Genomic DNA, 20,659 nt, shown 5'->3' with positions numbered 1-20,659 from the left:
TTTCCATTTTTTGTACTTGTCCTTTTTGTCTTTCAATTTGTCAGAGAGATCTTTATGGAACCAGGCTGGTTTCTTCTTGGATTTCTTCTTTTTCTTTTTCAATGGTATTTTGTTGGATTGGGCTTTTATGATTATATTTTTCAGTGGGTTTTCCACGCTTCTTGAATTGTCTTCCCCTTTAGGATTTTTATTCATGGAATTTTTCTTACGCTTTCTCTGAGTTTGTTAAAATCTGCTCTTTTAAAGTTTAACACTTTAAGAGCCTTGGTGGAGTAGCAGACTAAAGCACTGCTAAGTAATACCAGCTGCCTGCAATTACTGCAAGTTCAAATCTCACCAGGCTCAAGGTTGACTCAGCCTTCCATCCTTTCGAGGTAAGTAAAATGAGGACCCAGTTTGTGGGGGCAATAAGCTGACTTTGTATAAAAAAGAACACCGCTTGGGGGGGGGGGCGTAAGCCCTACTAAGCAGGTATATACAAAAGTATGAAGGCTATTGCTTACACATTGTAAGCCGCCCTGAGTCTCCGGAGAAGGGCGGCATATAAATCGAAACAATAAATAAATAAATAAACAAACAAACAAACAAACAAACAAACAAACAAACACACTAGTTGGATTATATTATATTGCTTGTGTTTGCACTATATTGAATTCCAATATGATGTGGTCACTCTCGCCCAAAGTTCTGGCAACTTCAACTCCCTCTATAACTTCTTCTTTATTAGTAAGAATTAGGTCCAGTATAGCTTTACTTCTAGTTCCCTCCTCTACCTTTTGGATGACAACATTGTCAGCTAAATTGGTTAGGAATCTATTGGATCTCCCACTTGCTGCAGAGTTTGTCTCCCAGTTGATATCAAGGTAGTTAAACTCTCCCATTACTACTGTGGTATGTTTCCCACATACATTTGTTAATTGATCATAAATTATATACTAAACTACTAGCTAATCATCTTAAAGTAATTATGGGAAAAATTATATACCCTGATCAATCAACCTTTATTCCAAAAGAATGTATTTGGTCCCATCAGAAAACTTTTAAATGTTACACTATTCCTTCTGACCAAATTAGTATGTTTTCTCTATCAGTAGGCCCAGCCAGCTAGCCTACTGCTTGCTGCCATGGAAAAGCAGGGAGGGGTCAGTGGAGAACTTTTCACTGGAGCTTTGCAACTACGATCTTGGCTTTGCTTTTCTCTCAAAGGCCATTTCTTCTAGCTTTGGTATGCAGCATCCCTCTGTTTGCCCAGCTACAAGGGGGCTGGGCTCTACCGTTTCTTTCCATTTGCTGCTTCGCATGCTTTTGCCTCAGATCTTGCCTGAAACTTGTTACATTTGATTTGTTCCTTTTCTCTGAATCTATGCAGCAAAGAGTTTTTCTTTCCTGGGAAATGGACAGAGGCAGCCCTGATAGCTCATTAGATATTTTAGTGTTTCTAACTCTATCTAAACCAATTCTAAAAAGATTTAATTTTGGCATCTATTTTGTCAAAAAGTTAGATCAAATTATTACTGTTTTACCAATACCTAGATAAGAATTTCTAATTAATGATTCTGGCACAGTCTCAGCAGGCACCAGACAGGGTGCGCTATTATTTAACGTTGTTATAGAAACATATGTGATACCTTTTTGGAGGAATAAGTAAATTAAAGGAATAAAAACCAGAGATAAAAATTACCTATTAAATATATTTGTAAGCAATATGTTACTAACTTTTGCAAATTCTGGTAATACAGTTAAGTGAATTAGGATGAAATGGATGATTTTGCAGAACTATCAATATTAATAGTAAATTGTCAAAAGTCATCATTCATATTCTTCCGTCCTTTTCCTAAACTATCCCAAGAGATTTCAAATGTATCAGTGAAAAGGACCCCAATGGAGAAGTTGCAGCCTGGAGTTGGTACAGTGACAGAGAGGGCACCACTTCTGCTCTACTCTGAGCCACTGGTCTGTATTTAATCTTTTGCAATTTTTATATACTGTATTTTTTTTGATGTATAAGACGCACATCCCCCCTCCCCCCAAAAAGTGGATGGAAATGTCTGTGGGTCTTATACAGCAAATGTTACCAAAGCCCTGCCCACCCACCGGCCCCCTCCCAGCAGTTTGCCTCCTTGCAGCAAACAGCAAACAGCCTGGTCAGCTTCAGCGCAGCCTGATTTAGCACAAGCAGCTGATTGGCGGTTGGATCTGCCTCCTGGAATACCGCCTATCAGCTGTTCCAGGCTGCAGGAATCACCACTGTCCATCGCCGCTGCGGCCTATCGCTGCCCCGGAGCACCCCATTTTTGGCCTCTGCATGTCCCATTTTTGGCCTCCGAATGCCCCATTTTTGGCCTCCATACACCCCATTTTCAGCCCGTTCCAGGCGACAGGGATCGCCACCACCTATCCCCACTGCCTGGAACAGGCCAAAAATGGGACACACAGAGGCCAAAAACGGAACGCGCAGAGGCCGAAAATGGGACGTGCAGAGGTGGCGATAGGTGGCAGCCGCAATGGGCAGCAACAGTGGCAATGGGCGGTGGCGATCCCTGCAGCCTGGAACAGCTGATAGGCGGATTAATGATTTTAAATGCATTGTGAGCCGCCATGAGTCTTCGGAGAGGGGCGGCATACAAATTGAATTAATAAATAAATAATAAAATAAATTCACCGGGTTGGGGATAAAAAACAGCTTCTAACGCACAGCTGATCATCGGAGAGAGAAGCAATGAGAAAAGCAGGCGAAGTGTGGAAGATCGCTTCACTCGCTAATGCCTTGTTAGGGCGGAAAAACAGCTCCGAAAAAGCTATATTCGGAGTATAAGACACACCCAAATTTTCACCCTCTTTTGAGGGGGAAGTGTGTCTTATACTCCAAAAAATACGATACATTTTCCTTAGTAAACATGTTAAACTGCTTAAATGCTGCTAGGAAAGAAAAAGCTGCCATTTATTCAGCTGTTCCGGCCTTTCGTCAAAAAACTTTTTGCTTCTCTTGCTCTTCAGCCAGAACCGGCTTCCCTGCAGTTTTGAATAATTAATTGCAGTCTGGCCTTGGAGCAAGCAAACACATCGCCTCCCTCTTCAAAAGAGATCCCATCGCTTCTCACCGGACCAGCTTTCCAGGCTTCCCACCTGTACCCCATGGGAGAGACGCTGAGGCACCTCCAGAAAAGAACCATCCGAAAGCCCAGCTGCGATGGCCTCAGGAGCAGCCAGTCCAGCCTTCCAAAAGTAGGACAAGAGTCCAGGGTCCAGGAAGCCCAGGGGGACCTCTAGAAAACTCTTAGCAACTCTCCTGTACTGGGCATCCCAGGGCAAACCAAAATGAGGTGAAGTGACGCACCCCTTCCCATGCCCAGCAGGAGCCACATCTTGGGGACACAGCTTGGATGATTCACAAAATGGCTGCCCCAATCAAAGCAGCCAGGGAAGTGGCACCAATTTCTCTGAAGGATGTCTCTCCCGCCACCTTCCCTAGACCCAAAATACTCACCGTCTACCAACTATGAAGTGAAAAAGTGTTACTTTTTAGGTTGTGAACAAGGCCCCAAGTTTAGCTAACCATCCTTTTTATTTTTTAAGGAACCTCTGGGAAATCTAGAGGCATTCTTGGCAATGAAGTTGGTTCTGGTGCTTTGCTTTGTACTATATCTGCTTTTTTTAAAATGTTATTCAAAATAATCCTTCAGCAGTGGTAGAGTGGGGCAGTAGGCCTCAGGGGAAGCTTCCAAGGGCCCTTTGGGGACCCTAGATGTCTGTAGTGTCATGGAGTCTCTGTTTATCTCCCACACCCAAGAGAAGTCTGCTCTGCCACCTGAGCCTTGAGGAACTGTCGGCATTCCCAGCTAAACCAGACAGGTAACACAACCAGATTGCCAACTTAAGTTAGGAAGCCCATGCCACAAAGTAAGGTGAGCCAAGCAGTCTCCTGTTCTTCTATCCCAACTGGAAAATCCAATCTAGAGGCTGCCTTACAAGCCAGCAGATGGTTGTCTGCATCCCACCAACTAGAATGCATCACCTCCATGAAGGATATACAGATCCATAAAGGATGGATGGATGGATATGTGTGTAGTATACATCCTTGAATAAAAAGAAAAAAGTGAATGGAACCAAAGGAAAAACAAAACAGCTGCAGTAAGGTGCCCTGGGTGGAAAAAAAATTGGGCCTGAATGGGGGGAAATTCCACTTCAAGAAGGCCAGATGCTGAAAGGGTAATACGCTGATCTTTAGCACTATGCAACATCCAATCAAGATCCGCTGCCACTTCTCTTGTACTTTTAGGGGGTTCAACTGGAAACTCTGAAGCAGAATCCAAGCCCCCTACCGCTCCTTGAGTCTCTAGTGCCTCCCTCTCCATCTGTTTTCTCTGCTCTTCAAGCTCTTGTTCAAACTGCGTGTCCTTCTCACCCTCCACTATGGCTAACACCGAGGAAGAACGTGGAGATACTGCACCAGGTTTAAAAACACTGGAATAAAATTCTTCCGCTTTTTAAAGAGTATTTAATCGATATCTCTCTCCTTGATACCTCAATATTATACCAACTGGAGTGTCCCATCTGAATGGAATTTGTTGTTTCTTTAATTCAGTCACCAAAAATCCAAAATCTTTTCTATCTCTCAACATCTTAGGTGGCAATTCTTTGTAGATCCCAATCTCTCTTCCATCCACTTGAATAGTAGAAACAAAAGATTTTTGCAAAATGTCATTTCTTATTCTTCTATCTGTAAAATAGATCACAACATCTCTAGGCAATTGCCTTTGCCTTGCCACCCAAGAATTCACTCTATAGACCTTATCAATTTTGCAAAAAATCTCCTCAGGATCAACCTTTAACATAACAGCCAGAGCATCAGCACAAACCCTTCTCAAGCCTTCTCTATTGTTCTCTTTTATACCTCTGAATCTCACAGCAAACTCCATAAATCTGAATTGCATCATCGTAACTTCATTTTCAAGCCTTTGTGTTTTATTATCAACATTAGAAATTTTTTGATCAGCTTCCTTCATTTTAAACTCCACTTCTGAGCTAAGATGTTCCACTTTCTTATCAACTTGGAGCACTACTTCAGACAAACCAGTCACAACTGTCAGTATTTCACGTTTCATCTTGTCATTCTTTTCTTGAACCATCTCTTTAAATTCCTGCTGTGATTTTTCAAATTTCTGGTCTAAAGCCCCAGCAATAAATTCTTTCAGATCGCTAAATCCAGATTCTTGTGTGATCTATGTCTGTGAGCTCAGAGGCTGCTCTTTTGATTTATGAGTGGGGGAACCACCCCCATCGGCTTTAGCTGGCTTTTGTTTTGAAGCCATTTTTCCACACAGCCTAACTCTTTGTAAAAAAGATATCCTCTCTCCCTCTCCAGTACAAAAACCTTTCAGGAATTTCCCCAGCTTTAGTCAAGTCCCAAGGGAGAGAGAACAAGTCAAATCTCTTTTTAAAAAACTTTTGCTCTTTCTTCAGGCCAGCGCTGTTACTTTTTATTACTTTGTAGCAGAAATAAGCTCAGACAAATCACTTTCGCTTTCAGCTTTCCTTATTGCTAAAGCCGGGCGCCATTTTAAAAAAAACTTTCACTTCTTCTCAATTACTACGTTCACTCACAGGGCTAAGAAAGATACTTGCGGTTTAAATTTGAAGTCCAGATTCCACCCTGCTTATTTTTAGCAAATTTCTTGGCTTTCTCTTGTTTCGTTGGTCGTGTCGCCTGGCTCTGCAATTGCAGAGACGTCCTCAGAGCCTCAGCGCGCTGTATAGGGAGCCTCACCCTGCTTCCTCCCCAGACGCTCAAAAAAACAATCTGGGGGCTTCAAAGGGGGCTCTACCTGTCGCGCCGGCTCTTCTCCCGATTCCTCCGGATTGTGGAGTTTCCAAGCCACCTCTCAACCGTAGAGGTGGCTCTTTACAAGCAACAGGGCTGGCGGTCTTAAAAAGGACTGTCTATCGGCTCCAATGGCTCCAACTGGAAGTCTGCTCTCCACCAAATTAATGCATGGATGCAATGGTTATCCAACTATAGAGTAAAATGGACCACTAGATAATTCAATAGCTGACCAACTAGTTACTGCATACTTTCAAGACACACAGTCTCTTAATTACAACTGATTTATCCAATGGCCTCCTATGCCCATGATGGCGAACCTATGGCATGCGTGCCAGAGGTGGCACGCAACGCCCTCTCTGTGGGCATGCAAGCCGTTGCCCCAGGTCAGCTCTGCTGCGCATGCCTGCGTGCCTACCACTGACCAGCTGGTTTTCAGGTCTCTGCCGCACATGCACGGGGGGCAGGGCAGGGGTGAAATCCAGCTGGATCTATCCGGCTCACGTGAACCAGTACCTCCGGGGGCGGGAGGCTCCGCCAACCTGCCGGGACATCATTATGTCCCGTTTTTTACCATCTGTGCATGTACAGAAGAGGTGCACGTGTGCATAGCGCGCAAGCGCTCCTACACACTCCCGTATGCTCCTGTTCCCAAACTGGTAGCGAAGTTAAGTGGATTTCACCACTGGGGTGGGGGCCATGTGTAGGGTGCATGCGGGAGGCGCGCGTGTATGTGTGGGGGTGGGGCGCATGCGGGGGCCATGCATGCATTGCATTTTGGGGGTTCGGATGCTTGCTTTTGGCACTCAGTCCGGAAACGGTTAGCCATCGCTGTCCTAAACTATATAATAACCTTGTACAGGAGCTTCAAAATTACTTCCTTTAAAATAACACAAAGCACTGTAAGCAGCCAGCACATCCATCAAAACTATAGTTTGATGCAGACTACATAGAAGCCAGGAAAAGATTAACAGCTAGTTATAAATTATAAAAGGCAAATAATCATACAATTAAGGCAGAAGAACTATTTGATCAGAAGCAAAGCTACAAGTATCTTATGAGTAAAAAGAAATAAAAGGCATGAAGGTATTATGGACTTGTCTTATTTATTCATTCAGTTAAAACAAATAACTCTTCCCTTTTTTGGCGCATCACTGCAGGACATCCTGGTCCTGGTTCCTGCCAGCTGGATAACTTTATATTTATTTATTTTATTTATTTTATTATTCATATTTCTATGCCGCCCACTCTCCGAGGACTCTGGGCGGCTTACACCAAAGACAGTATACTAAATAGCATATTGCCAGAAATATGGGAAAATCACTGTAGAGAACTTTACAAAGATACTCAATGACAAATAGATCTTTCTATATTGACATGGAAGAACTGCCTATTTGGCAACCAGTAAATCCAAGGAATTTATGGACTTAATTTTTCATCTTAAATCAGGGAAGGCACTATTTGCAAATACCTGAGCTAATTAAAAAAATGCATCATGGTGGCATCACCTTTTACAGCATCTATAAATCTGGTCTAGACTGGAGCCTAGTAATCATTATACCCTAGTAATCATTATAAGAAAGGGAAGGAGACCAGTCCTGCCAACTATCGATCTATAAGTCTGCATAATATTATAAGCAAACTTCATGAGGACATCTCCAGTGGAAGCTTAAGTGGAGACTGGGTGGAAGAGAAAGGATTATTGGCAGAGGAACAAGCCGGGTTCAGGGAAGGCCGCTCAACAATTCACCAATGTCTTATACGTCAACAGCTTATTGAGAATAGAATAGAATTCTTTATTGGCCAAGTGTGATTGGACACACAAGGAATTTGTCTTGGTGCCGTGATGGTGCAATGGTTAGAATGCAGTGTTGCAGACAAGCTCTTATCAACTGCCAGGAGTTTAATCCTAACCGGCTCCACGTTGACTCAGCCTTCCATCCTTCCAAAGTTAGTAAAATGGGGGCCCAGATTGTTGGGGGCAATATGCTCACATTGTAAACCACCCAGAGTGCTGTAAAGGACTATGAAGCGATATATAAGTCTAAGTGCTATTGCTATTGAGAAATACATACTATTTCATTCTACACAGCCTTTGCTGATTTTAATACAGGATCTGACTCTGTATTTTGAATCAAGCTATGGGACAAGCTGTGTAATACCACCATTGATCATCAATACTGTTTCTTATTTGCACATTACATGAACAAAGGTCAAAGTAAGATGTAGCTTGAAGGATACCTGACAGTATGAATTCCAACTTTCCAAAGGCGTAGGACTGGGTTGCATACTGGCACTTCTTTTATTTAATTGTTATGTGAATGATGTGGATAAAACAGCTGGAGAGAATGAAGTTTCATCCATCCAACTAGCAGAGAGGTGTTTAACTATACTGCTGTATGCAGATAATGCCGTAATTCCCTCAAGGATGCCCACTGGACTCAGGAGAGCTCTGGACACCTTTGTACATTATTGTAAAGAGAAGCAGCTGGAAATCAACTACTCTAAAACTAAATTAAAGGCATTTACAAATCACCCTATAAAGCGTACCTGGATTATTAACAACTATTCCATCAAACAGGTGGAATGCTTTCGATATCTGGGGACAATCTTTCAGGCTACTGAATATAAAAAAAGGAACATCAAAGTGCAGCAACTATTCTAAGATTTTATTATATTTTACTATACCATAGCTATACCAGAAAGCTTGATGGCTGCAGGTATGTATTAACCTACATACTTGAGCCATCAAGCTTTTCGAGACTAAGTCTCTAGCCCAATTATATAACTGTACCGCCTTCGAATCTTGCTTATACCACCTTCTAACCTGTCCAATCTAAATTCTTATTGAAAAGGTTTTCAAATACAAATTTTTCCCCCTTTTCCCCCCCCCCTCCCTAACCCCCCCTCCCCACCCTTCCCCCCCTGTGACTTCTTCGTAACAAAAAAAAACCCTAATTCATAACAGATTACTTACTCCCTCCTTAAAATACTGACCTTTACTTACTAAAAGTATTATAAATCCCCCTTTATCCATACATTTCAGAAAAGAAGAAGAGAAAAAAAAAACAAAAAAAAACAAACACATTATACTATAACTATTATAAAATAACTCTAATTTAGCATAATAGTGTTTTATATCTATGCATTATTGCAACAATTCAAAACCACCTTCCACTTTAAAACTATACAATAAGTCCTACTTTAATAACATTTCAAAGCGGGCTCCCCATAAAATCTAATTTAACATTTATTCCACTCTATCCATTTCCTCCACTCCCCTAAATGTATCACTTAAAAATCCCTTTTCTTAAACTAATCAGTCTGTAGCTAGCTTATTCACCCACTGTCTTACAAATTTACCATACACAACAATTCTTGATATCTTTAATTCACTGCCCACACTACTTAAAAATATATATATATATATATTCCATTATATCTAAATAAAAAAAGAAAAGACAATAACTTTAAATTTATAGTCCATATAATATCTTCTTGAAGTCTTTCCACTGGATTGTTAAAACCAACATCCATAATAGGGTAACATAGCTTGCGGATGCAACAGTTTATTCAAGATCTCCAATCATATCTGCCCCCATCAGTAGTAAACATCTTCTTATATATATAAAAGTAAAAACAACCACCCGAGTGACATTATAATTGTATTCCATATAATAATAATTGTGGGTTTCATCAGGATTATTAATTTCCATCATCGTATTGGGTAACAACCCGATCTTCTGCATGTCCCAATGTGATTCTCTTGCCTTATAATTCAAGATAATTATAATATATTTATCAACACAAAAAGAAGTTTCAAAATAGATAATTCAAAACCATCAATTTGAGGCTCTTTCCATGTCCCAAAATTACGGCAATGCAGAGATCTGCCACTATCCTCAGGATGATATTGACCAATATGTCGCCTCCTCTATGTTTTCACATAATCATTCATATTTTAAAATCACTGGCTTCACTGTTGCTTGGGTTAGAAATTTCTATTTTTGTACAACCTATTTCTTTTTTTGTTTTCTTTTTGTGGGTTTGACCTCCATCCTAATTTTTTGTGTCTCGCATTTCTTTTTTATCCCTTGTATATCCTCTAATTGGTTTCCATGCTTGTCCTTGCCTTGATAAGTCATCACATTAAAATCAGATGGCACTTCTCTCAAATTTGTAGATAATCCAGCTGGGGTATCCGATAAATCCAAAGGCAATTTATCTGGTACAGTCTCTGTCTTTAGTTCCAGCTCCTTCTGCTTATCCTGTATTATATCTGAAGACGTTAAATTCATTTTCAACCTATTTTGATAAAATTCTTCCGCCCTTTCAACAGTATTTAACTGGTATCTTTCTCCTTGATATCTCAATATAATACCAACTGGGACGTCCCACCGGAATTGAATATTTCTCCTTTTTAACTCAGACACCAGAAAGCCAAATTTCTTCCTTTCCATTAGTATCTTAGGTGGGAGTTCCTTGTAAATCCAAATCTTTCTTCCATACAATTGCAAATTAGAATTGAAGGAATTTTGCACAATTTTATTCCTAATTTCTTTATCTGAAAAATAGATTACCACATCTCTAGGCAATTGCCTTTGCTTGGCAGTCCAAGAGTTTATTCGATAAGCTCTATCAATCCTACAAAACACTTCCTCAGGTTGAATCTTTAAAATCCCAGCTAGAAATTCAGAAGATATTTTCCTTAAGTCATCTCTGTTATTTTCCTGCAAACCTCTAAGTCTTATTGCATATTCTGTGAAATTATATTGTATCTTTAGAACCTCTTTTTGAATCCTCTGTTCCAGATATTCTACATTACCAGACTTTTGGTCAGCATCCATTTTAAATTTTTCTTCTGAACTATAATCCTGAATATTTAACAAATCATTTTCAATTTTTTGAATTCTATTGTCCAATTTATCTTGAATTTCATCCATTTTTGACTCTAGTAAATTAGTATTTGTATCCAACCGAATCATGAATTCTGACAATTTTAAAATTTTTTGCTGCAAAAAGTCAAACTTGGATTTCACCAATTCCTTAGTTTCCTGCTTAAATTTTTCAAGTTGCTGATTCACAATCTCATCCCTTCTTTCAATCTCCTCTAAGAGAAATTCTATTATATTAAAATCAGGTTTCTGGGACTGAAGAGTTAAAACTTGTTGCTTTAAATTCTTAGTGGGGGAATCCCCCCCACCTATTTGTTTGTCTGACTTCACAAACCTCAGTGCCATGTTTCCGCCTAAACAGGCTTTGTTAGAAGAAGAAAAAAAAAAAAAAACAAGACAAAAGACTTCCAGCCAGCTACACTCAAGCCTCCAGGGAAAAAAGAGAAAAACAAAAACAGGAGCGGAGTTTTGTCTACAAATGTAGCCAGTGGTATTTATTCCGCTACATTGTAATAATAAAAAACGGAAGAACTTTCCCTCTCAAACTCTTCTCCAGCCGCGGCAGACGCCATTTTAAAAAGAAACTTTTTTCCTCTTTCTCTTCCTCTATTCTCTTAAGTAATTTTTAAAAGATAAGTAAAATACTTGCGCTTCAGTATTACAGGTCCAGCTCACATTTTCTTTGAGTAATCTGTCAAATTCGCAAGCTTGCTTTTGACGCCTGGCTCTGCATTAGCAGAGGTCTCCCAAAGCCCGGAGCAGCGGCTGGGGATATGGGGTATCTCATCCGCTCCATCCCAAAAGTAAAAGAAAAACTTTTGGGACTCTGCAGAGAGTTCTACCCACCCCTGCCGGCTCTATCTCCGTTTCCTCATGGGAACGGAGTTTTTTCGAGCCGCCGTTCCGTTGTGAAGGCGGCTCTGACAGGCAGTGGAAGCTGACGATCCCAAAGGAACGTCTGGCGGCGGCCAGCAGCAAACAGGAAGTCCCAATCTAAATTCTTAAGAGCAATTTTTCAACTTCCACACTGCATCTTTAATTCCTCATTATGCATGGAGGCTGGAATGGTGAGATGGGAGACCAGAATTTGGCAATTCTACAAGGTAACGCTGATATTTTTCCCTACAGGCCTAAGGTGTTAGTATAAGAAGATAAGTTTCAAAGGGGGTGGAAAGAAGCAGTTTATAACAAGCTCCCCCTCCTAAGACTCTCCCATACTTATTAGTATCTCTGTGCTATGAGCAGGCAAGAACCCACACTCAAACAAGGCCTGTATGAGCTAGACCAAGAAATGGAAGTGGGAAATACTACTCGGCTTCCCATGACCCATCCTGGCACGTGCCATGTACAGTTGCAAGAAAAAGTATGTGAATCCCTTGGGATTACGTGGAGTTTTGCATGAATTGGTCATAAAATGTCATAAAATGTGCTCCGAACTTCATCTAAGTCACAACAATAGAAAAACACAGTCTGCTTAAAATAATACTACACAAACATTAGATGTTGCCATGGTTAAATGGAACATAACATGTAAACATTCACAGTGCAGGGAGAAAAAAGTATGTGAACCTTTGGACTTAATAACTGGTTGACCCTCCTTTGGCAGCAATAACCTCAACCAAACGTTTCCTGTAGTTGCAGATCAGACCTGCACAACGATCTGGAGTAATTTTGGACCACTCCTCTTCACAAAACTGTTTCAGTGTAGCAATATTCTTGGGATGTCTGGTGTGAATCGCTCTCTTAAGGTCATGCCACAGCATTTCAATTGGGTTGAAGTCAGGACTCTGACTGGGCCACTCCAGAAGGCATATTCTGTGCTGTTGAAGCCATTTTTTTGTTGAATTACTTGTATGCTTTGGGTCATTGTCCTGTTGCATCACCCATCCTCTGCGGAGCTTCAGTTGGCGGACAGATGGTCGTACGTTTTCCTGCAAAATGTCTTGATAAACTCTGGAATTCATTTTCCCATCAATGACAACAATCCGTCCAGGCCCTGAGGCAGCAAAGCAGCCCCAAACCATGATGCTCCCACCGCATCAGTGGGGATGAGATTTTGATGTTGGTGTGCTGTGCCTTTTTTTCTCCACACAGTGTTGTGTGTTCTTCCCAAGCAACTCAATTTTGGTTTCATCTGTCCACAGTATATTTTGCCAGTAGTGCTGTGGAACATCCAGGTGCTCTTTTGCAAACTTCAAACGTGCTGCAATATTTTTTTTGGACAGCAATGGCTTCCTCCCATGTACTCCATTCTTGTTTAATGTTTTCCTTATTGTAGATGTGTCAACAAAAATGTTAGCATGTGCCAGAGATTTCTGTAGGTCTTTAGCTGACACTCTAGGATTCTTCTTTACCTCATGAAGCATTCTGCGCTGTGCTCTTGCAGTCATTTTTACAGGACGACCACGCCTACGGAGAGTAGCAACAGGGCTAAACTTTCTCCACTTGTAGACAGTCTGTCTTACCATGGACACATGAATATCAAGGCTTTTGGAGATACTTTTGTAACCCTTTCCAGCTTCATGCAAGTCAACAATTCTTGATCGTAGGTCTTCTGAGAGCTCTTTTCTGCGAGGCATGGTTCACATCAGGCAGTGCTTCTTGAAACCAGTAACCCCAAAACAGATGTGTGTTTTTAAAGGGCAGGACAGCTGTCAATAACACATCCAATATCATCACACTGATTGGAGTCAAGGTTGGCTCACTCCTGGCTCCAATTAGCTCTTGGAGAAATCATTAGGTTAGGGGCTCACATACTTTTTCCTCCCTGCACTGTGAATGTTTACATGTTATGTTCCATTAAACCATGGCAACATCTAATGTTTGTGTAGTATTATTTTAAGCAGACTGTGTTTTTCTATTGTTGTGACTTAGATGAAGTTCAGAGCACATTTTATGACCAATTCATGCAAAACTCCACGTAATCCCAAGGGGTTCACATACTTTTTCTTGCAACTGTACCTCACACATCTTAACATTCCCCACCAGAGAAGGGCCTTCAACTTAGGCTGATGTAATGTGCTACTTTCAGATGTCCTAGGTACAAAAGATGTCATGCCCTTTAGGAAGATGCCCCTGGCACTCAGGACACATAGAAACTACCAAACAGGTTCTTTTGTATTGCGAGTTTTACACAGCATCCCAAAATGCTCTCACTGCCTCACTACTGGCTTGTAAAACAGAATATAATGACCAGCAGTACAAGCAATTCTTACTTTCTGATATTAATCCTGAAATATAAGATTGGCAGGTTCTGTGTGGTGGTACACAAAATTAAGCAAAGAATAAATAAGAGTAACTGAACTTCTTTGAGTAAGGGAATGGCTTTGCCTACTGGTCATTTTTTTATGTCAACTACTGTACTGCACCTTCCTTAGATTTGTCAGGGGCTTTATACAGTATTTCTAAATTTTAGGTTAGTAAAATAATAAGAATAAAGCTTTTTAACAAATGTTTCTATGTATCACGCATTTATTTTTGGATGTTCTGGATCTTTGAAAACTATTTTCTTCTTCCTTTCCGTTGATTAACAACCACAATGAAGTTATTTGAATTTGCTTATGGAGTGATTTGTTTAATGAGTGTGAAGGCTGAGATTGTGGCTGTCAACTGGAAGAATGCGCTGATAGTTCCCTAATGTGGACAGAAAAGAAGCAAACGGCGAAACATTTAGACTGAAAAAGAATAATGAGATGTTATGATGAGAGATGTTTCTTTCGACAGGAAATGAGATCTTGGAACAAGTATTTTTAGGGTAACATCAGAGAAGGTGATAAGGTAGTGAAATTGTCTGGAGGGAGAAGGGAATTATTTTAAATATTTTTATTTATTTTTTTGCTTTCTATATTCTTCTTAGTTTAATTTTTTATTTGTAAACTTTAAAAATATATACAAAAAGGGGAGGGGCAAGAAGCAACATTCAGGATTTGCAATGCACCTTAATGCCAAATGGGGAGGAGGTGTGCTGATCAAATTTCTGCTCTTTCAATGTTTCTTCTTGGGAAAAGTGAGAGTCTCGACTGCATGTCAGCTAATTTAGAGGAAGTGAACAAGCTTGAATTTCATTTCTGTACCGATATATCCGTGGGTTGCCTTCTGAATATGGTGAGAATACTATAAAAGTAGTCCTCGATTTATGACCCTTCATTTAAGAACCATGCAAAGTTAGCACTGAAAAATGTGACTTATGATTGGTCCTCACACTTACAACCATTGCACACACACCAAAGTCACATAAGCAGAACTTGGGACTTGGCAACCAGCACATGTTCTCGTCAGCTGCAGCATCCTGGGGTCTTCTGATCACCAATTACAACCTTCCCAGGAGGCTTCCAATACGCTAACTCAAGGGAGGAAGCTGGATTTGCTTAATGATCATGTGATTTACTAAGTGATTTGCTTAATGACAACTGCAAAAAAGTTCATAAAACTGGGTACAAGTCAACACTCGCATTGCTTAGCAAAAGACGTTCCAGTTCCAATTGTGATCGTAAATTGAGGATTACCTGCAACAAGGAAGTAAATATAAGGGAGAATAAAAAGTACAAGGTGAGAATGCTACAATCTCCTCTTGGATATGTGAGATATTTTTGGAATCCTTGCAGGGACATCACAGGTATGTTAGTTAAAGATGAGACATGTTCATCTTAGCAGATGAAGTCACATTATTGGCCGAGTTACCCAAATGTTAAATACATTGTATGACACAATAAAGAGTAAGGACTTGAAAATGAATACCAAAGACCAAATTAGGTGTGTCTGGCAAGTTCACTCCCAACAGCTGTACATTATCATAAAAACTGAAAAACTACAGCAAATAGATTTGTTAGAACATTTCCATAATATTTTGGCATTTTAAAATATTTAGCTTGCGGTAGAAAGTATTAGTGTGTGGACTGATGATTTAAAGAATGTTTGTCAAAATAAGTGAAAAAGAAGCATGCAATTGCCCAGTCTGTTGGGGGTGAGAGGTGAAACGTTAAAACCTGGTGCCCTCGGAATGGGTAATTTAACAATCTGTACAGTAAAATAAGAAGAGAGGGAGAAAGAGAGAGAGTCAAGAACAAATCAGTGTATAGTGAGCATTGACTGAACTCAAATGTGACTGACCAATACAGAAAATGTTCTAGTTTGGTCAAAGAAAGAGAATAAAGGACTACAAATATATGAAAGAAAATTGGATGTCTTAAGAGAAAGGAAAAGAAGAGTGTGGGAAACTGGTGGTGAGATTTTCATAGACTTTAGAAGAATAAAAGGCAATATAGGAAGTGGTGCACATGTGTGATAAAAACAAGGATGGTTGGCTACAACAGAAGTTGAATAGTGGATTCCTTTATGCTCTGGAGCTTAGTTGTTTGCTTGCAGATGTTTCCACAATATCAAAGACCTAATTATAGAAGAAGATGAGATTAAACTTTCATCCAATATCACAGCACTATTTACATCATAGATCTTGTGAAAGAATCCATGGTACCATTACCACGGAACACACCTGACCTAACCAAATACATTTAAGATTGAAATACCCAGAATCGTGGACCGCATCAACCTTTGTCACACTATTGGAAGTCCTTAACTTATGATCACAATTGAACCCAAAATTTCTATTGCTAAACAAGACAGTTGTGAGATTTGCCCCATTTTATTATCTTTCTTACCCAGCTGTTAAGTGAATCCCTGTGGTTAAGTTAGTCACATGGTAATTAAGTGAATCTGGCTTCCCTGTTGACTTTGCTTATCAGATGGTCGCAAAAGGTGATCACAGGACCCTGGGACAGTGCAACCATCATAAATATGAGTCAGTTGCCAAGCGTCCTATTTCTGATTATGTGACTAGGGGGTGCAACAATGATCGTGTGGAAAATGGTCATATAAGTCACTTTTTTCAGCCCTACTGTAAGTTGAAAGGGTCACAATACAAATGGTTGTAAAATGAGGACTGCCTGTACCTATTTTCAGTTTGATTGAAAGATCTAGCAACAAACCAGAGGAATAACATGATACTCTCATGTTATTACATGTAATAACATGTCCACTTTCAGGATTCATAGCAGAGACTGTAATGCTGCATCTAGAAACTACAGAACTCCCACGCATACAACCAAAGGCCTGGATCTGCTATGTAAACAACCTCTTTCTTATTATAAAAAAGGAACAACTAGAGAAGACTTGATTGAGTGCCGCTCAGAGTTTGTTAGAAAATGGGCAACTATATAAATGTTTTAAATAAACGAATAAAATAAAGACCCACAAAACTATCAACAATATCTTCAAAGCAATAAAATTCCCAAGGGAAAAAAAATAGACAAGCCTGACAATTGTATCATTACCCCCACCTCAAAATTATTAACCAAAAAGCCGCAGCACCTCACAGGGGGAAGCAAATACTCCATCAACTCCCCACTACAAAGAATCAAAGACACAACAATAAATGAGGGTGAAATGACAGTCTCATTTGATGTCACAGACCTTTTCACATCCACAGACCCAGAATTAGCCAAAGAACCCATGACAACAATTCATCTCATCAACCTCTGCTTAACACATACTTTCAATTCGAAGGACAAAGTTACCAACAAATCAAAGGTGAGACTATCACTTTCAGGACTTATAGAGGAGGTTATAATAAAATGTCTGGAATTAATACCACTTTCACAAATTCAACCAAAAATATGAATCAGGTATGTACATGACACCTTCAACGTAATAAAAAAGGACCAATCAGAGAACACCCACAAAACCACCATTAACTTCAAAGGAATCTAACTCACAAGGGAAGAAGAAAACAACAATTCACTACCCTTCCTGATTATCCTTATCATCAGAGAACCATGAAGGCAAATTAGAAACACAAGTATACCAGAAGGTCACCTACTCCAATCAAGTGCTCCCCTACCAACCACTCATAAGAGAAGTTGTGTAAGAACTTTATTTAGACAAACACAAACACTACAGCAACCCTGAATAGCATAAAAAGGAAAGAAATCATCCATTTTTTATTTTATTTTATTTTTTACATTTGTTTGCTGCCCATCTCACATGAGGTGACTTTGGGTGGTTTACAATGTTAAAATATGCAACATCTTGCAACAAAATGGATATCCACGAAACTTCATCAAAAAGTGCATGACCACTCAAGCCAATATAACATAATCAGCACAAGCTGTAAAAATTATAATACTGCCATACATCAAAAACATCTCAAAACTACCAACAGACTATTGCAACCACATAGTATCAGCATAGCACACAAACCAATTAAAGCTCTCCAATACATTCTAAGTTATCAAAAAAACAAAACAAAACCCCAGCAGCCCCAGGAGTAAAAACAGGAGTCATCTCCAACCTACAGTGGAAATGAAGACAAGACATAGCCAACACCCCAGAAGACAAGCTCAGGATCCAAAAAGATCTTGACAGACTTGAACAATGGGCCCTATCCAACAACATGAAATTTAATGTGGAGAAAAGCAAAGAAAAACCAACGCTACAAGTAGGTGAAACCTGGCTCAAAAACAGTAACAGTAACCTTGGAATCCTAATGGATGATCACTTAAATATGAGTCAGCCGTGTGCAGCAGCAGCCAAAAAAGCTAATACAATCCTTGGCTGTATAAACAGAGACATAAATCAAAATCACATCAAGTATTAGAATCACTTTATAAAGCTTCAGTAAGGCCACACCTGGGATATTGCATCTAGTTTTGATCACCACATTACAAAATGATGTTGAGACTTTGGAAAAAGTGCAAAGGAGAGCAACTAAGACGATTACTGGCCTGAAGACAAAAACATATGAAGAATTGTTGCAGGAATTGGGTATGGCTTTTCTTTAAAGAAGGAATAGGCGGGACATGATAGCCGAGTTCCAATATCCGAGGGGCTGCCACAGATAGGAAGTGGTCAACTTAATTTTCAAAGCACCTGAGGGCAGGACAAGAAACAAGGGATGGAAACTAATCAAGGAGAGAAACAACCTGGAATTAAGAAGAAACTTTCCTGAGAACAATTAACCAGTGGAACAGCTTGCAGTCAGAAGTTGTAGGTGCTTCATCACTGGAAGTTTTTAAGAGACTGGACAGACGTTGGACTAAGACCTCAGAGGCCTTTTCCAGCTCTATTCTGATCGATATGTGTTGGTGTACATTTCAGGCACATTTCCTTCTCTATTATATTGCCTTTTCCAAGGTACATTTGCTTTTCTAATCATGTGTTTAATTTCTTTGGTTTACCGTTTAATTCTTTTCTGCCTCTGTAACTGCTTACTCTGGAAGGTAAGAACTGAAGTGGGGGTAAATCACATAGGGTAAAGGGAAGGTGTGCATCTGTGGGTTGTCGAAGGTATGCATCCGTCGAGCATTGGGTGGGTTGCATCTCATTCTGCTCGGGCCTTTCCCCTTCTCCGCCCAGTTCTGCATCCTTTCCCTCCAGGACCAGACGGGGGCCAGACGGGGGCCATCGGCTGCACAAGCGCCCCTTCCCCGCCACAGGGCCCGGCCAGGCAGCCCCCGAGTCCTACCCCCAGAAGGCCAGCCTGCCTTCTGCCCCGCCGGCTCACCTGGGTCGTTGTGGGAGTGGGGCACCACAAAAACCTGCAGCGGCTCCGCGTCCCACTCGTGGGGCTCGTAGGTGATCTCGAAGCCCTGCTTCCACACCCCGCCGTCCTGGTTGTCGTAGGGCAACAGCGCCGACACCGCCAGCATCTACGGGCGGAGGTTGGAGACGGCAGGTGCACCGGGCGCTCCCCCCCCGCCCCTCCCAGCTCTCTCCTCCCCCCCGCCGCTCACCTGCAGGTCGGGCTCGGGGCGGGCGGCGCGCGGGCCGATCCGGCAGTCTCCGGGCGCCACGGAGAAGAAGCCGGGCCGGCCGTCGGCGGGCAGCGCCCAGGAGCCGTTGGGCAGCCGGAGGGGCAGCGGCGCGCTCCGACCGTCGTGCCCGACCGTCAGCTCCAGCACCGAGTCCTTGATGCGCCCGATGATCTCGTGGTTCTCCTCCAGGAGCTGCTCCAGCTGCTCGATGCGGCTCTGCAGCGCCGAGATCTGGCTCTGCGGGGGGGGCCGCCAGGTCAGCCTGGGGGGCCCCGCCCGCGCCCCCGCCCGCGCGCCCCCGCCCGCACTCACCCGCGGCAGGTGCCCCCCGGGGAGGAGCCGGGCGGGGTCGCGCTGCACGTGGTCCAGCATCAGGTAGAGCGAGAAGACGGCCACGCAGAAGACGGCCGCCCCGCACACCGTCACCTGCTTCTTCAGCTTCATCGGCCGCGGCGCCGCGGGGCCTCGCCGCCCCGACCCTGCTCCTCCGCGGCCCGCCCGCCTCTCGCCGCCGCCGCCGCCGCCGCCGCCGCTCCTGCCCGCGCCGCCTCGGGAGCCGCGCCTCCGCCGCCGCGGTCACAGCGGCCCCTGCCGGCCCGGCCCCGCCCCGCCCGCCGCTGCTCCTCCGACCAGGCCGAGCCGGGCCCGGGCGTGGATCCGCGCCTCGGAAGCGCGGGAAGGCAAGCGGGGCGCCGCCTCGTTCCTCAAAGGCCCACGGCAAGAGGGGCCTGGGGGTCCCCGCGGGCGGCCTCCTCGGCTTGGCGCCCGTGGCCGCTCCGTTGCCGCCTCGCAAGAGCTACGCGAGGGTCCAGGCGATCCAGCTGCCCGGCCAAGGGCTCCGCTCCCCGCCCGTCCTGCCGAAGGCCCGACGCAGCCGCGGTCGAGTCGGGAGAGGCCCCGTGGGCTCTCAAGGGAGACTGCGGGGCCCCGGCCCTCCGTTTGGCCCAAAGCGCCGACCGGGGGAAGGGGGCGCCCTGGGTGAGTTGTTGAAGCCCTAAAATTGGCTTCATTTAAAAAAACCGAAACATTTGCCCTCTGCATCTTCTCACCGAACTGGCATGTTAAATAGCCTCAAAGGGAGAGGCCAAAAGAGGAAAGCATGATTCACCTTGGAGAAGCAGCCCATATGCATCCCC

At 42.5% G+C, this 20,659-nt stretch overlaps 1 protein-coding gene across 4 annotated transcripts in view; it reads right to left on the bottom strand.

The window, feature by feature from the left end:
* Positions 1-20,059, bottom strand: part of MAN2A2 (mannosidase alpha class 2A member 2) — a 52,318-nt gene extending 32,259 nt beyond the window's left edge. Inside the window, exons 1-3 of one of the 4 annotated variants that reach the window (XM_034435573.2) lie at positions 19,836-20,059; positions 19,503-19,760; positions 19,274-19,418 (exon numbers count right to left, since the gene is read on the bottom strand). In XM_034435573.2, coding sequence (XP_034291464.1) covers positions 19,274-19,418; positions 19,503-19,760; positions 19,836-19,967 — 535 coding nt within the window. In that variant the 5' untranslated portion in view covers positions 19,968-20,059. The remainder of the gene's footprint in view (positions 1-19,273; positions 19,419-19,502; positions 19,761-19,835) is intronic. The other 3 variants (XM_087877837.1, XM_034435572.2, XM_087877838.1) reach the window with 3 other exon arrangements.
* Between the last annotated feature and the right edge of the window lie 600 nt (positions 20,060-20,659).

The sequence above is a fragment of the Pantherophis guttatus genome, chromosome 13 (assembly GCF_059756535.1).
Source record: "Pantherophis guttatus breed Tessera chromosome 13, ASM5975653v1, whole genome shotgun sequence".
Classification (NCBI taxonomy): domain Eukaryota; kingdom Metazoa; phylum Chordata; class Lepidosauria; order Squamata; family Colubridae; genus Pantherophis; species Pantherophis guttatus.
The sequence above is the reverse complement of the archived record's forward strand: the minus strand, read 5'-3'. Positions and strand labels throughout refer to the sequence as shown.